This window comes from Culex pipiens, chromosome 2, assembly GCF_016801865.2.
Source record: "Culex pipiens pallens isolate TS chromosome 2, TS_CPP_V2, whole genome shotgun sequence".
Taxonomy (NCBI): Eukaryota; Metazoa; Arthropoda; class Insecta; order Diptera; family Culicidae; genus Culex; species Culex pipiens.
Window position 1 is genome coordinate 211,827,061 of NC_068938.1, and position 17,930 is coordinate 211,844,990.

At 33.6% G+C, this 17,930-nt stretch overlaps 1 protein-coding gene across 1 annotated transcript in view; it reads left to right on the forward strand.

Moving 5' to 3' along the window:
* LOC120425245 (liprin-beta-2) overlaps window positions 1–17,930 on the forward strand; it is a 205,440-nt gene continuing 187,510 nt past the window's right edge. The window contains exon 1 of the mRNA XM_039589690.2: window positions 1–821. Within this exon, the coding sequence (XP_039445624.1) occupies window positions 722–821 (100 nt within the window). The 5' untranslated portion in view covers window positions 1–721. The remainder of the gene's footprint in view (window positions 822–17,930) is intronic.

The following is a 17,930-nucleotide window of genomic DNA, read 5'->3' on the forward strand; positions in this document are numbered from 1 at the left end:
GCACTTTAGTTTTGCTTTGGCAGTGTGTTTGATTTCGCGAGTATTCCCTTAATTTCGACCTGAGTTCGGTTTATCCCGCTATCGAACGATTACGCGAATTACGCCCCCCATTTTGGAAGAAAAGTAGGCGGAAGTGTCCGCCGCGCGGACGCGTTCCGGAAACCTTTCAGGCGGCGGCCTACTAGGTTAATGGTGTTTCCTCTGCTTTATCTCTGTGTCGCCTTGGTTTCGCTGGTTCGGTGTTCTGTGCCGTTGACGATCATCTCGTCGGCTTGATCGTTTGTTCAGCTTAATTAATTCTGTGTTGCTGCGTCTGGCGAACTAATCAGCGCCAATTGCCTGGAGTTTAGTGCGCGGCCAAAAAGCGACAACGGCATGACGTCACTCGTGTGCTGAATTCCACAGGTGTGAAGTCGTGTCCGGACTGTGCTGAATCGTCGACGAGCATTGAATGTGGCCGTTCGTGTGTCTCCAGTGGGTAGTGTGTGATGGATTGTTGTAGGTGCAAAGTTGGGCAGTGTTTTGGAATGCATGCAGTGCGGTTCATGTAAGAAAGTGCCTCCCCTATATATCTCACTGGGTGTCGGTCTATTGTGCAAGTAGTGTGCCTTTTTCCGCGAGAAAGACGGTTTCGTAACCATCAGTGCGCTGTGAAGTGTTGTGCCTTTTTTTTTCTGGAACTTGAAGTGCCTTGCCTCCGTTGAAAACCGAGTGTTCGATCATGTCGCTGGGACGCAGCGGCGGCGGTCAAGTACCGTCCGACACGGATGCCAGCGATCTGCTGGAAGCGGTTCTGAAGCAGATGGACGGAATCATTCTCGGTAAGTTTGAATTCATAGACACAAACACACGGATTGAGGTCAACAGTGCTGCTGTGTATGGGCGGACGGCGAATAGTTTGTTTAGCGCTGGCAAGCGGTCAAAATAGTGGTGGCTGCGGTGTTGTGTAACTTCGTCTTGGGGTCGATCGATCGATAGCTCGGACTGGAGACGGTGGTCACCGTCTGGGCAGTCTCACAAGGCGTTTGATTGTGTTGATTTTTGTTGAATCTCAACCGCAAAGCGCGATGGCTTATCGGCGAGTTTGAGTCATGTTTTCTGTTGCTTTTATTTACTTTATCAGCAACGATAAACGGTTGATATCAGTGCTGATAAAAGCTTGAAGTGTTGTTTAGCCAATTTAGTGGAAATGTTTGACACAGTCACCAACGCGATTGATGACAGGGACGAACAGATGGTGAAGCATTCTTATTGGAATTTCAAAGATCTGCTGTTTTAATTCTATTCAAATGATTTTTTTGATGATAAAAAGCAAGGTTCCATAAACAAAGATTTTTTTATAATTTAGCAATAATAAGGCTAGCACAAATTTTATTTAAAAATTTTGCCCCCCCTTTTAAGTTGGCCCGAAATATCAGGGGGCAAAACAAATATTTTTTCAAAAAAGTTAAAAATTTCAATGGAAATTTAAGTGCAATCAGCTGAAATTGATTTAAAATGCATTCCCCTGGGTTTAAAATCATTTTAGCTTGGTTGGGCTGATTTTAACATCTTTTGAATCTTTGAAAATGTTCGATGTTTAGTATCGTACGAGGTATCGTAAAAAGTTTTTGTTCGCTATTTTTTTTTGTTTTCGTAAAATTTTACTTTTTTTGAAAACTAATGATTGCAAAACAACTGAACTAGTGTAAAATGCATTTTAAAACACTTTTTGCATTCAAATGTTGAGACTATGGCTTGTTATTCAAATTTTTATATTTTTTTATTGTTTTGCCCGGCCTTTGCATCGGCCTAAATAGAACAAAAATAAGCAAATTTTACGTTCTATTGAAAAGAGAGCAAGTCTCTACGAAATCATCCGATTTCGATTTTTTTTTTGTGTTGCTCAAATTTTTTGGTGGCCTTCCCTATGACAAAAGAAACCTTGTTGTCTCACCCATACAAGTCTCCATACAATTTTGGCAGCTGTTCATACACAAATGGTACGTAAATATTCGATAATCTGTAATTTTTGAAGGAATTTTCTGATCGATTTGGTGTGTTCGGCAATGTTGTAGGTATTGATGAGTATTCCGAAAAAAATAAGTACAATTTTATGAAGCCTTGTATGGGTGAACCAATGACATAAAATGGCTTCTTTGGTCATAGGGAAGGGCCTCACAAAGTCTGAACTAAAGAAAAAAAATAAATAAAAACCATTTCCGGTTTTGGTGGAGAAATCTAGATTAAATTTTCAAAACAACCTATCCCTCATGGGTTTCCTATGCAGATAGGACCTTTTGAAAATTTAATCGAGAAATGTTCAATTCGAAGTTCGAAGTGATATTATAGTGTTTGAACTCTACAAACCTCTTGTGATTCTTTTTTTTCTTTGGTTTTTGATAAAAAAATTAGAAATCGTTGAACAATCAACAAAACAGTTTTGCATTCATGATCAAAGAAGCTAAAATAATCGTTTAAAAATGTATTTCAAATTGTAAATTATTTAAAATACATTGTATTATATATATCCATTCATTTGAAATCGAATGAAGGCTTTTAATCTCTCTATACATTAGTTTGTGACACTAGCATACCTATTATTATATTTGAAGCATTTTGTAATACTTTTCGCATGATAATTTTAAAAATAAGGTTCAAATTTGAGGTTTTTTAAAAATGTTTTGCCCCCTCCTTGATTTTGACTAGAGATGAAGAACAAAAACTTTGAATTTTATTTTTCTAGTCCCATTTAAAAAATAATAATTGAAGAGAGGAAACAAAATCCTTTGCTGTTTTTATGTTGCTTTTACATGAAGTTTTCTTATGGCATTCATTCATTCAAAACTTTATTTTTTATAAATTACAAGCCTTACCCGACAAACTTCGTCTTGTGTTATTTTGTTTGTTGACGTATAGCTTGTTTGCTTATTCAGCCTCCTGTGATCAAAATTTGGTTTTACGCAACTTTTCCCATACAATCTGCAGATGCTCCGGAATCGGTCCCAGAGTGGCCAAAGTGGCAATTTTTCAACATATAAACCTTCCTTGGGCTTATACGAACCCAACGCAACAAAGAGCACCTCGATCCGACGCTCCGTATTGAACTTATTCGCGTTCGAACAAAACCGTCGAAATTTTTTATATATATAGATAATGAAAATATGACAGCGTACGAAACTGATTTCTTGAACATTAGAAAACTTTTTTTTAAATCAAGGAGTTTGTCTCGTTTTTAATCTTTATTTTAATTGCAAAATTTCATTTTAAGTTATTATTCCTCGGTTCTGATTAGGGTTTAAAATTTCAATCTCACCTCCAGACCCAATTTCACCACCCCTGATGTCGGTAGTCAACAAATTGCAAAGTATCAATGAATATAGGAACATATTTTTTTTCCTAAGGATTAATTTCTTTTTTAAGATTTGTGGTACCTCAATTTAAAATTTTCTAAAAGCCTAAAAGTGCCTTATTTGAATAATTCACAGTTTTTGTCCTTAAGATCTAGTCATGAACGATGGGGAGGGAGAAAAAAAAATTAAGCCTTATGCAAAATTTGGCTACCAAAAATATCACCTTTATTCATATTACATATTCATATGGCATCAGAAAATCGCCAAATATCAATGAATTTATAAAAAAATCTAATGTCAAAAATTCTTAATTTGATAAAGCTTAAAAAGTATGTTTTGATTATAACTGCAAAAATAAACTTTGTACAATATATTATAAATATTTTAATATCGATTTTAAAGTGTTTTGAATGATTATTGAGATTTTTGCTTTTTTTGTTTGTTTCTTGAACTCGATGCCTCTATGCTCTTTTATGCTAACTAGTTAGGAAAACCAGCAAGCTTAGAACAAGAGAGCACAGAGGCATCAAATTGTAGAGAAAATTTAGGGGTTTGGAGGCAAAACTTTAAATTTTGAAGAAGAGATAAAAAAATTATGGACTAATTTGTTTGTGTTCATCTGACATACTGAAATAAAATTAAATATAAATTCCTGATGTGCTTCGATCTAAAGATTCACCAGAAATATATTTTTCTACCAATTTTTGATCATCAATAAGCATTGGATAGAAGAACTCTTAAAATTTAAGCAAATTTATCGTTTGGAAGTTTAACTAGTTTTTTGTTGCTTGGCCAATGTTAAAAAAACTTTTTTCATGGGTCAACTTTTGCTGTGTTTTTACTAACATTTCCTATATTTTCAGCAAAAAAAAAGTGATTTTTCTAATGCCCTCGACTATGCTTCTACGCAATTTTTTGAAACAAATGGTAAATTTTCAAATTCTATAGCAGAAAATGTGAACAAAAACAAAAAAAAAATCAAACAATTACTGTTAAAATATGAAATAAATATAAAAAAACAAAAGTTAGAGAAAGGACTAAAGAATTAAACATTAATTGTACAAGATAAATACAAAATAAAATTCTAAACGTATTATTATATCAACCAATCTTTGGTTTACTTGTATAATTCTCATTTTATTAGCATCTGAAAGAATTATTCAATTTCTTTCTTGAATGTTTTGCACCACTTTGTTCTAGTGTCTTACTACCATATCAGTTCAAAATTGAAACATACAAATGCAAACCATATTGACTATTATAACTACTTCTATAAATTCTTCAAAATAAAAAAAAACTATTCAAAAACGCAATATTGTAATAATTGATGAACTCGGCTTCTACGTTGTTTTCCACATCTGCTGATAGTATCGTTGGTTTTTATTTTGCACAGGCCTGAGCAAATAAAATGAAATTCCCTTGTTAAATTTATGTCTGGATAACAAACCTGAGAACATATTTTGATCCTTCCGGCAGTTAGTTGGTTTTGCTGATCTCATTTTAAATTCGACAGAATATTTCCTGATTATTAAATTATCTTAATTAAAATCATCTTGAAATTGCCCATTCCCACCCATCCCTTGAAAAATCCCATCCTGTAATGGTTACGGTCATGATAATCTTATGCCACTCCTCTCCCACCGGTCCATGTTTCCATTTCCCGGCGCCAAAATAAAGGCGCAACAATTCCGGCTACCGGCTTCTAAACGAAAAACCGGCCCAATCCCCCCCCCCTTCCCCTCCCAGACGCCCCGCATGAAAAAGGGGAGGAAAAAATGTCAACAACAGAGAAACGGACCCATCAGCGGCAGGCAGCATCACGCAGACAGCACCCCGAACATAATAACAACAAAAGCACGTCGGAAAATTCTCTCGTTTTCCAACTTCTCTCCTCTCTCATGTTATCAGTCACGAAGCACAGAAAAACGGGCTCATGCGCGAGAGCTTTTGCGCGAATTTCCCGAACTGTGTTCATAATCGTCATCGCAGCGATCATCGTTATCATGACTGTTATTAGTACCGGAAAAGTTGTGGTCCCATGACGGCATATATTAGAAAATCATTGGAGAGCTGAGGGGGAACTGTTTTCCATACGTAAGCTTTTCCTTTTTTGTTCCTCCTTCGGGCGATGGCTTTCTAGCTCTCTTCAAAAGGCAGGCTTTTAAGGAATTTTAATAGCGATAATCATTCTGGGAAAATGTGCACCATTTAGTGCTGTTTTGGGAGCACGTGTTCGGAATACTGATGAGGCGGGATTCGTTTTCCCGCGTGTTCTGCTTCCAAGTAATCTTCTCTGCTGAAGATTTGCGATTATGGGGATGTGTTCACTTGTTCTCACTATTTGTATGCAAATATCGGAATGTTATGAGTTTTCATGGTTGAATGGTTATAACATGAGAATGGTTATCGATTTGAGTGTGTGTTTAAGTCTTACATTATTTCATTGTTATCCCTTCAAGTCAATCCAATGAAGTTTGTACTGTATTTTAATACATCCAGATACCAAATATCAGAATCATTCTCAGTTGTGAATATAGTTTTTGAGTATATAGTGTTAATATGCCGGGGAGGTGTGATAACAACATGAAGGCTAGCCCATGTAAAAAAAAAAACAAAATTGCTCAAATCAAAAAGTATATGAAATTGCCCGAAAGAGTACTCAAAATGGGGCCTCCAGCCCAAATTTCAGCCCGTTTGGTTGAAAATTGGCTTGCCTTGAGCAGGAACAAGTTTAAATGGAAATTAACCCGTAAAACTTGAGCAATTGGGTACATTGCTCTGTACAAGTCTGTCTTTGAAATTTAACGACTTTTGCATACTATGGTGTACAAGGGGATGGTCTGGGAAACAATTCCTCTGAAGGGTGCAAGATGATCCGAGGCCTCTAATCTTGCCTAGAAGCAGATTCATTCCGGCGTCGCCGAAATTCTCATGGTCCAAGCAAAATGTACAGGGATAAATCAAAGCACACTAAGAAGGCTGCCTCGATCAGAGGACGCCACCTGTCAATCAGCCACCACGTGGCAGGTCTTGCAATCTTGCAATAAAAAAAATAGTCCCCTTGGACCACGTTGTCAGGCATGTTAATTTCTGTCAAGAAAGGCCAATTTTTCATGACTAATTTTGTGTTCAGAAATCGTTGTGTGTAGTGAAATGAGCAACCTGAAAAAAAATTAAGGAATCAATCGAAATTCAATGTTAAATAAAAAGGTCACAATGCTGAGGTGAAAATTTGATTTCGTTAGATTATATGATTGGATTGTTTTTGCTATGAATTATGTTTTGTCCTTAAAGAGTGCTTCAAATTGATACCATATTTTCCAAGTTCTACCATTTCAGCTTGATGGAACGGTTGGAGGTTGGGAAATTTGGCCGGATATTAGTGTTTTGATAAAATAACAACATTGACAAGAGGATGGTAGCACTCAATTCAAGGTTTATAATTTTCATTTTTAATTTTAGTTTTGGTAATCTTATAAAAAAGGATTTTTTTTTTATATTTAGCTTGAAAAACATCCTAAATATATGGATTCATGGAATATATTCCTAGAATTAGAACATAATTATATTTTTGACAAAAATCAAATTTAATCAAAAAAAAATATTTTTAAAAAATTTAATTATTGAATCTATAGAGATCCTTTTTCACAGAAATTTTAAGGATTTCCCGGGAAATAGAATCTTATAGCTAGGTTTTATTTAATTTGTTTTTGTTGTTTTATGTTTCATTCTTATCTTGTAAGAAAGTGTCAGTGTACATTTTTTTTAAAATAATTATTTATACTTACATCAATGATTTTGATGATAAAGTATGTTTTTTTTTAAATATAAATATTGGAATAACAAGCCATAGTTTCAACATTTGCATAAAAAAAACGTTTTAAAATGCATTTCGTACTAGTTCAGTTGTTTTTTAATTATTAGTTTTCAAAAAATGTAAGATTCGACAAAACAAAAATTTTATACGAAAAAAAACTTTTTACGATAATAAACATCGGAAATTTTAAAAAAATGTAAGGATTTTTAAATCATCCCAAACATGCTGAAAATGATTCTAAAAGCAGGGAAATGCATTTTAAATTGATTTCAGCTGATTGCACTTAAATTTTCATTGGAATTTTGAAGTCTTTGAAAGGGGGGGAGACAAAAACTTTAAATAAAATGTGTACTAGCCTAACTCTGTATTTAAGAGTTTTATCACGATTTAAAAAAAATTGGCAGCTTTTTTGTAATTTTATCGTATTTTTTTTATTAAATTGTGAAACAATTCTGAATTCAATGACATCGAGAAAATTTTTTTTATCACGATTATAATTTTATAGCTGTTCATTAGAGTTAAGACCATCTATAAATTTGTCACTACAGTTATGTTACTGTTCAACCATCAAAATAGTTATTTAAGTAATTTAATTCAATTCACTATTTCGATTTGGAAAAGATTTGTTTAAGCTTACACAACCATCTATCAATCACTATTTTATTTTGGAGAAAATCAGAGAAATCAAATCAATCTAAAAGGTATAAAAAACTGTAAAATTATTTTTTTAAATCAAAAAATATTTTATACTTTAGCGATTTTTTGATTAATTGCATCGTTATAAAGTCATTTTAAGGCTGAGCTGAGAAAATTCCCTACATTTTGATTTAAAAAATAACAGAATTAAAGGGGTTTTTTTACATTGTTATCCAATTAGTTCTTGATTCTTATCACCGATATCTCTGGAATAAATGGTTTGATTTTTAATTAAAAAAATGTAGTTTTGTTGATTTTTTTGCTCTTTTCATATTTTTTCGGAATTTCGAAATGTAGCCTAACATTTGAAAATTTCAAAAATAAGTGTTCAAAAAATTCAAAAAATATTCTCGATTCTAAAATTTCCAAATATTTTTTATTTTATATGACAGAAAATTACTTTCATTTTTCCAAGTTAAAAATCGGACTAGTAGCTCTCAAGATATAATAATGAAGTCAAAAATTTATATTGTATTTTTTAGATTTTCACCGTTTTTATTAATCATAGCTTGGTCAAAGATTTTTTGCCCTCTCTGGAATATTCTGAAAAGATGTAATTTTATTTTCACTTAAACAAACAAAAAATTGGATTTGTTTTGGAAATTAATTTAATTTCATTAATTTTAACATAAAGGGATTTAAAAATCAACAAATAAATTTTCAGTGTATTTTTTTTCATTAGTCTAGTCCTCATCTATTCCTAAAATGTTGCCGAAGGTACCAACACGATCAAAAATTCCTTAAAATTCAGGTTTTTGAATTTAGTTTGGAAAAGTTTAAGCGAGATTAAAAAATCATTTGAAATGAAGTATTGAGTTAAATTTGTGACGTTGCTAATAATTTTCATCTCTTTGACCAGAAGGACAAAAAACTTCAAGAGATATCTGCAGTAGCTTAGAATATGACATTTTTCTCATTTAATGGAATATAATGACTAGAATAACTAACCTTCATCTCATCAATAAACTTTCCCACACACCGGCAAGCAACTGGTGCTCATTTTCCTTGAAAAACCTACCCTAACACAAACTCCTTTCCCAAGCAAATCGGAAAAAGCCGGCATTTTCCATCATCCACATAAACATCATCGCACCATCATCATCACAATCATCGCTTTGCTCTTCGGCACCATCTCTTCGGCTTTTCTCTGGCAACACTGCCTTGGAAGTGGAAACTTTGGCCCCTTAACGCAGCCTCTCTCTTTTGGTGGCCTGGCATTCCGTGATTACACGTCGGTCGCGTGAGTCGCTTTCGCAACATTCGTTTGCTGGAAAATCTCAGTGGAAAAGCTCGGTGGAAAAGCTCTGAGGAGGTTCGTTGCGTGGGGGGTGGTGACACGATTTGTGTACAGAATTCTCGAAAAGAAGTCGCGAGTAAAGTTGGCGCGAAAGTTTTGAATGATTCGTTAGCGCGCGTGTGTGTGGCGGCGTCAAAGTGGCCGGAACCGGATGCCGGTAACGCCGTCCAGAGTCGCTGAGTGCGTCGTCGCGGCTCATCTCGCTGGCACACCACTTAAGGGGAGGAGGAGAAGTAAATTTTTCATAAATTTTGTATTGTGCTTGTGCGTGAGTGCTGTGGCGGAAAAAGGTTCTTTCAGAAGATGAAAAACCGCTGGAATGTGATTGTGGCTGAGGCTGAGCGGAAAAAAAGAAAAGCAAGAAAAATGCGAAATATGAAGATAGCTACATCAGGAAAAAAAAGGATAAGCTGCTGCTGCAGTCAGTCGGAATGAGCATTTGAGAAGGAAGAAGTTTTTTACGTTTCCGCGTGAGCTTTTGCTGAGTTTTGTGATGATATGAGCGTGTGGTGGTGGAAAGGGAAGGGAATTTCCTTAACTTGGTTGCGAGCTAGTTAATTCTTATTTTCAAAAGGGAAAATAGCGCACGAGCCTTTGAATTTGTGGCGTGTTGTATGCAAACTTTTGCGAGTGGAGAATGAAGAAGTTGTGTTGCGTGATATGGAAAATTCAATTTGGGTTTATTGCTGGAAGGATCAGTTTTTGACTATATTTTGTGGCAAACTTGTTGTTTTTTTTATCAAAGTTTGAACGAGTTTTCTTCAGGTAGTTATTTTTTTTATCATCTCATTTTCATTACAGGTTGTAAATAACTTGGAAAAGAATACAAACTACAATTAAATATTTTCTGAATAGTTTACAATCGCTGCATTACTCAATACAGGCAGTTTGGAAAATATTCATATTTTGTACTGTTTCCGCTTAGAAACGTTCAGAAATTAAGGGTAAAATTACTAAGATATTATATATGTAGTTATTACCTTGCAGCCTTTCAATAATTCAAAAACATTTCTTCAAGTTTCTACTCTCTCAACCTCGACTAGATGCGATCAATTTAAAACATATTTTTCCCAAATTTCATGTGATTTTTTAAAGAAGAGAATTTATTTAAAAAAATCTAAAAACTTTTGAAAAACAATTTTCAACATTCCAGTTCATTTTCAATAAAGATTAAGTTGTTGAAGTTAGCAAAAACACCCTGCTTTTAAATTCGTTTTTGTGGGAAGAAAATGAATCTTACTGTTAACCATCTCAAAACGGCAATTGCAAATTTCTTTCCCTGCGCTTTATAAATTTCTTCAAAAAAAGAGGGGGCAAAACATTCACTTCATTGTTTTTTTTTAAACTTGCAGTAATTTATGTATTTAAATCAAATCAAAATCAAACAAATTTAAATTTTGGGACCACAGATTCAATGATATTTAAAAAAAAATGTAGTAGCATTACTGTAAAGATGTATTTTGTGATACTTTTTGTTCCGTATTTTCGAAAATCAGGCATGAATTTTGAAGTTCAGTTTTTTTTTCAGGGACAAAATCTAAAAAAAAAAAAAATTGTACCAACGTCAGTACTTTGTGCAATTTAATTTGCTGCATTTATTTTATTTTTCTAAAACTTAGTGAGAGCCACCTTTATGACCAAAGAGGCTATTTTGTGTCACCCATAACCTAAATATTCGAAAATCTGTTTATTTTGAAGTAACTTTCTGATGAATTTGATGTCTTCGGAAGAAATGTAGGTACTGATGATGATTATTTAGAAAAAAAGATTTTTAAATTACCTGTTTTTTATAAATAATCAATTCCCGAATCACTTATTTTTATTATGTTTTTCTGGTAAAAAAAACCGGCAACTTTTGGGGCATAGAGAAATACGGAAAAAATGCACAGCAGATTTATGTTTTTTTAAAGACATAAAACTTAAAAATTTTCAATATTACAAAAAAAGGTTTCAATCAACTTTTTTTTAAATAATATTCCAAATTTTCTAGTTATTGCAATTTTAAGCCTTATTTTTCATGAAGATAGGAACATTTTAGATTTTTTTAAATAGTGTCGATCTTTTTCCAGTTTTGCAAATATTTTTTTCGGATAGCTGATTTAATTCTCTTTAAAGATTTATAAATTTTTTATTTTTTTATTTAAGTTTTTACAAAAGACGAAAAAAGATTGTCAAATATCCAATTAAAAAAAGAATTATTAGTAAAATTTTCCCACTGAAAAATATTGCTAAACAAAAAAAAAAAGATGGTTAAAAATCCACCATGATACTTTTAAAACATGGAAAATGACATTTTCTTCATAATTTTTAATCTTTAAATGTTATGTTTTTAGATATTCGATTTATATTTAATTGTTTCATATGTTCACAAATGAGTTTAATTGCTTAATGCAAATTTGATTCATTCTTCATCAACAATTTAAAAGTATTGCAAGTTAAAATATTGGAAAATATATTTCAGAATTCAAAGTCCTGCCTTATATATTATATAAACTCACACTTCATGTCATGAAGTTCATGATTGTTGTTATTTTCAAATAAGTCAAAATATGTAAAATCAATGAATTTTTTTATTAAAACTTTCTTAATGGTTTTCAAATATTTTTGATAAAAATGGAGAGGACTAAATAGAAAAAAAAACCCTTGAAATTTTTTTTTATTGCTTTCTTTAAAATTGTCAAAAAATATATCTTTATGATTTCTATGAAGTTTCTTAAAAAACTGGTATCAGAGAGGTTCTTTTAGATTTTTAGTTAAAAAAAGCATTATTTCACAAAAAAATGTTCTCAATTGGAAACGATGCATTTTATCAAGATTTGACTAAAGTTCTTTTAGATTGCAACATTTTTAACGTTATTTTTTTAGTTAATTTTTTTTAAGGCCATTGCAAATGTATATTTCAGGTTTTTGGGGGGGCAAAAAAATTGCAAAACATTGAAATTTACGTTGAAAAAACTTGTACAATCGGTTGTAAACTTTTTAGGATACATTAAATAACGATTAATTCTGCATTTTTAATCAAAGCATTAGAGCATTTTAACGCTTTTTATAAATTTTGATTTTTGGGACAACTAATCGGAAAAAGACGTGAAACCTGGAGAATTTTTTTTTTCAAGTATTCACTGATATTTTAAAAAAATGCGAAAGAACCATTACTAAAATGCTGTAATAAGCATTTTGTGATACTTTTTACTTTTGTTATCAAAATTGGGCTTGTAGTTTGAATTTCTTTTTTAAATTTCTTTTACATAGAAAATGGATGGACTGAGTGTAATATATTCAATATTATAAAAGAAAAATGAAATAAGTTAAATTACCAAAGTATAAATTGTGTTTTACGAATCTTTGTTAATTTTTGAAGTAAAATAACTTTTATGAAGTTTTGACATTTTATTCATGAGTTCATTATTTAGTAATAATAATGTTCGGAAAACAATTTCATTTATTTGAAAAATTTGTCAAAACTTTTATTATTATTCAATTCCAAATATTTTTCAATGTTATCGTATCGCCCTTCAAAAACGGTCCGAAAATCAGGGGACAAAAAAATATTTTTTCACAAAATTTAAAAATTTTAAAGTTTTAAGTGCAACCAGCTAAAAACAAATTGAAGTGCATTTAGAATGCACTGGTTATTAATTTTTTTTAAATATTTGCATTTCCCTTTGCTTTTTTTTTTTGCTATTGGAATGAGCTTCTTTCTTGCACAAAGTTTTCACTTTAAGAAATAAAAAAATTGAGTTTGTTTAGTCCAAACCGATGTTTCATGTTTCAATTCTAATTACTCGGAAAACGAAAGCGCAAATCACTGGAACATATTTCCTTCAGCATTCTCAAGTTCCCTAAAATTCCTTTCATCCAACCTTCAAAGAACATGCATTAAAAGTGGCCTAACTGCCCCTCATTTACACTCCCCTCAACTGCCCCGGCTGTAAATCGAATTGAGACACAACATTTTCGCCCCCCCTTCCCCTCCTCCCACCCCCTTAAAACACAATTCGCAACACAACTCGGTAAAAGCTCCAACATCAATTAAAAAGGAAGAAGAAACTTCTGTGTCGATTTGCCAACATTCCTCCCACCCAGCACTTCTAGAGTGGGTATCGCAGTGTATCGTCCCTCTAGTCCTTGCGGAGGGTGGTGGGTGGATTTGATCGAGAAGAAGAAGAAAAAAAGAAGCAAGATGAAATGCCAAAGTGAAAAATGTGCTGCCTGCGAAACCGTTGATGGGCCAAGTGAAAGGAATTTTTCCGGTGTAGAGAGAGAGAGAGAGAGAGAGAGAGAGAGAGAGAGAGAGAGAGAGAGAGAGAGAGAGAGAGGGCCATTAGGCAAATCGCAGGGCGAATTTCAGTTCAGTGGAAGAGTGCATTTTTTCCGTCGTCCTCGGAACGGGAGTGGTAGTTGGGGAAAGAAGGAAGAATTTGCGAGGAAAAACGTGTTGATTTCGGGGAAAAGCATCGCCGAACGTGAAATCCAACGCTTCGGAACGTGAAATTTTATCCTTACGGGGGTTGTAAATGGTGGTGAAATGTTGACGACTGGCAGCACTGCTTCACCAGTTGCGTTTCGACTTAGTTTTTTTTCTGGCAGCTCTGGGTTTTTTTTCTGGAAGTTCGCTAAGGGGTTGTAATTGAGACAAAGTGTGAGCTTTTGGGTAAATCAACCGGAACGTCATCGTTGGTTGGTGACGTTTTGTGGTTTCGCAGCAAAAAAAAAGAGAGTGAGCCACTTGTCATCTGTTGGAAAAGGGACCGGGAAGTCACTCGACGTTCCGTACGAGTGAAGCCGATCATTATGAAAAACTTTTAAGGAACCGGTGGTATCTATTTCCCTTGACATGAGTTCCGCACTGGGTGTGTGTGATGAATGCACCGGAGAGGTGGTGACGGTGAAAGTTTTTCTATTCGAAAGTTATCCCATGAAACGCTCACGCGTGAGACACGTGAGGAATTCATAATTTTGTTAAGTTAGCAGGAAAAACTACCAATGACCATGCGACTCCATCAAATTTAAGAAAATTGAGGAAAAATCCCCATGAAATCGCAATCAATAGAAATCACCAATCAGGCTTATTGTTCTATCAAAGTGGTTCGCCCCCCTTTAAAAGTCCACGTCCGGTAATAAGCACGTGCGTGCTGTTAAATTAATGAAATTTTGTTTAACGACCCCGCATAAATTGGTCATTCTGCGCGACGACGTGAGTATCGTGTACAGCAGGTGGAAAAAAAATAGTTAAAGAGAGGTGATTTTTGGGCCTGTTAAAAAAAACATGAGGAGAGCGTTTTTCTCGTATGCAGGAGTATTTCCTCTTATATTGATTAGTTATATTAAACAGGCTTGTTTTGCAAATTAAGACCTCAAGAAATTAATGCAACTTAAAAAGGTAACTGATTTTTTATTGACCAAGTCTTTAGCAAAGTTTTTTTTTCTGATAAAGACCATTAATTTCAAAAATTTTAAATATCAAAAATCATTTCACTAAGACTCAAAAAATTAGCAGATTTTTTTTTTTGTTTTGATTTGGATGCAACTTTGCTTTTCCTGTGTGAAAAGAAGTCACTTTTCATCATTTTTCAATACAAAACGAAGTTGACTTTATAGCTGTCGGCCACCATTGCTAGTACCAACCACTAGTGTCTTCCTTTTTATCTACAAGGACTTCGCCGCCCTGGGCTCCTAAGTGTATGAAAGTATGGCACGGAGCGACGGCGCCGAATACCCATATTTACACAAAGAATTTTAGAGCACCCGCCGCGGGATTCGAACCGGCGACCTCTGGATTGTGAGTCCAGTGCGCAGTCCGATTGATCCACACGAGCGGGACGATTTCAATACAAGTCTCATTATAATTTTGGAGGCTGGTCATACAAAATGGGTATGTAAATGTATGAAATTCTGTATCTTGATAAGGGATTTTCTGGTTGATTTCGTGTCTTCGCCGAAGTTGTTGGTTATGATTAGGACTTTTCCGAAAAAAAAATAATAATAAAACATCTTTTAACCACTGTGAAAAATCTTGTTTAGGCAATACACATATTTTTTTTAGAAACTACATAGTAAAAGTCTGGTAAATAAAATATATAAAAAAAAATTATTTGCAATCGAAAAGTATCTCAAAATTACCTTTTGGCATATTTTTTTAGGTTTAAGGAGATTAAAAAAAATCTTGAAAGATAAGCATCTATCAAAATAATATGTTTGAAAGGCTGAGAAAATTCCCTATAAGTTTTTCTCTGGAACTTTGAAAATTGGGCATTTAGTTTATGAGATATAGCCTCATAAAAAATTCGAATCAATGAAAATTAATGTCTATAAGTGTCACCTTACTAGCCAGTTACCTTCAACTGGTTTGATTTTCAATGTTAAAATTTGAAACATTTGTGATTTTTTTGAATTTTCAAATATATAATTTTCTTGTTTTGGATTAAAGACCTATTTTAAAATTTTTGAAATATTTTATTGAGATATTCAAAAAAAATTGGAAAAAATAGATTTTTATCATTATTTCCGTGTGCCTAGTTTTTCCGAAAAGTTTTAATCGTGACCAACCGAAGACACCAAATCGATCAGAAAATCTCTTCTCAAAATACAGAATTGTATGTGGTTAACCTGCCAAACATATACGAGAATTTCACCTACTCTACTTAGTTTGTAGAGATTGAATAAAATATTTACAATATTGACTTATTTTTAGATATTCTTAGATAAAAATCAGTACTCAGTAAAAAATCTATTTCTGTTCAATTTGAAGTAAATAATATTCCTCAAATTTTACTCCTTTCGGATTGACAAAATCGAGTTGTAAAATCAGGATTTCAATCATGAATAAGGTCGTAATCAATTAATAATATTTAGGTGCAATGGATTTCTGTTAAATAATGTATTAATCATATACAGAGAAACCTCTTTTTACGCGGTGGCGTTACGCTTTTTGGTTCGTAAATTGCTCTTAAACCATACAATATTTCTGCAAGCTTCAAAAAGCGTTTTGTAGATCTGAACCAAACCTACAAATTGCTTTTAAAAGATTGCAAAAATGTTGCGTAGTTCAAGAGAAATCGACAAATTAGGAAAACGTAACGCACCGCGTAAAAAGAGGTTTAACTTTAAAATTTAGGTTTTAAAGCAATTTAAAGTTGAGCATAAGTTTGCCCAAAAATAAGAAAGGTTATACAAAGTATGAATAGAATCAGGTGACAGCTGAAGAACTGTTTAGCTAAAAAGTTCAAGAAAAAAAGTTCAACATAGTTTTATTTATTTCTGTAATTACATTGTTTAGCTTATACGTCAGTTTTTGACCTTTGATTTTTGAAAAAATAATTATGGTTGGGGACAATAAATAATTCGAAGATATATTTGTTCTGGCTTCACAATCGATTCAAATGTTTTAATTTACAGAATTCCAAAAAAAATCTTTGTCGACTAGTTATAACCGTGACAAACAGTTTTGAGAAAACCATTTGAGGAAACCCCTTTGCAGTTGAAAGGCTTGCCATTTTTCAGAAATTTCAATGCTTTCTTGTGCCGAAAAAAAAATCCACCAACATAAACTCATTGCCATCATTCACCATAAGTTAACGCAACTTGTTCGCAGCGTTCGCCCGAAAGCACACACATTCTAACCTCCAAAACAAACGGATGCATGCTTTTCCTGAAAAGGCCAAACCACACGAACACAAATTTAATTTTGCTCCCGAGTTTTCTCAGCATGTTCTCCGTTCCCGGTAGATGTTGCTGTTGTTGTTCAAGCAGAATGCAGTGTGTGTGTGTGTTTGTTTGTGTGCAATTTTGCGTGTATGTGTGTTGATATTTCCATGCCGGCAACCGGAAGCCAACGTTAATTAAAATGAATAATACGCTGCTGGGGCACAATAATGCAACAACGGCCTCTTGGCTAGGGCTGGGTCTGGGCGTCTGGGGCTAGTTGCTCACTGGAGGATTTGTTTGTCTGAGTTGCAAACACAAATGCACAGAAAAGAGCTTGAAATTACAACTGAAATAGAGATATTGTTTGAAGCTGGAAAATTGTATATTTATTTCCCAAACTAGTAAGAGTTGTTAAATAATTTATTTTGGGCTTTTCTGCAAAATTTACTACTGTGCCCAACACGGGTTATGTTGGAGATACGGCGTCCCGGTGGAGCCTTAATACCACACCACAGATCAACAATGACAAACCAACGAACGCATGCAAATGGATCATATCTTGAATCTCTCGAATTCAGGATAGCTGTACTAAAGAGCAGAAGTGCACATACAGACCAGCTCACTCCACATACTATTCAGTGTCCAGCCGTCAATGGAGATGTGACCATCAATTTAATGTGGGGATTCCATTTAAAATAACTAGCGGTATACCTAATTTAAACAAATAATTTTAAGTATTTTTTAACAAAATGCGAAAAATCACAAAAAAACAAAGCTAATATTTCAAGTTTAATTTAACTTTCAGGGTTATACCGAGAGACTATTTGAGGTACAACTGATAAAGCATTGCAAATTTGATTTCAAATCAAATTTTTCCGCTACTCCTCTTCAAAATTTTCCTGAAAATTAGAAGCTCAGCTTAGCTTAGCTTAGTTGACCGTACTCTAGCCGAGCATAAAGCTCGCAATAGCTAGGTTGGCGCCGATAAGGAAAATAAATGCGTCAGGAATGTGCCGAATGACACATTACAATTTTCCTGAAAAATTAGAAGCCATAAAAAATATTTAAAAACCTCAATTAAAAAATGCTTGTACAACTGAAGTTTTTTGATCAAGGTTCCTTTAATATTTTTTTTCCTTTA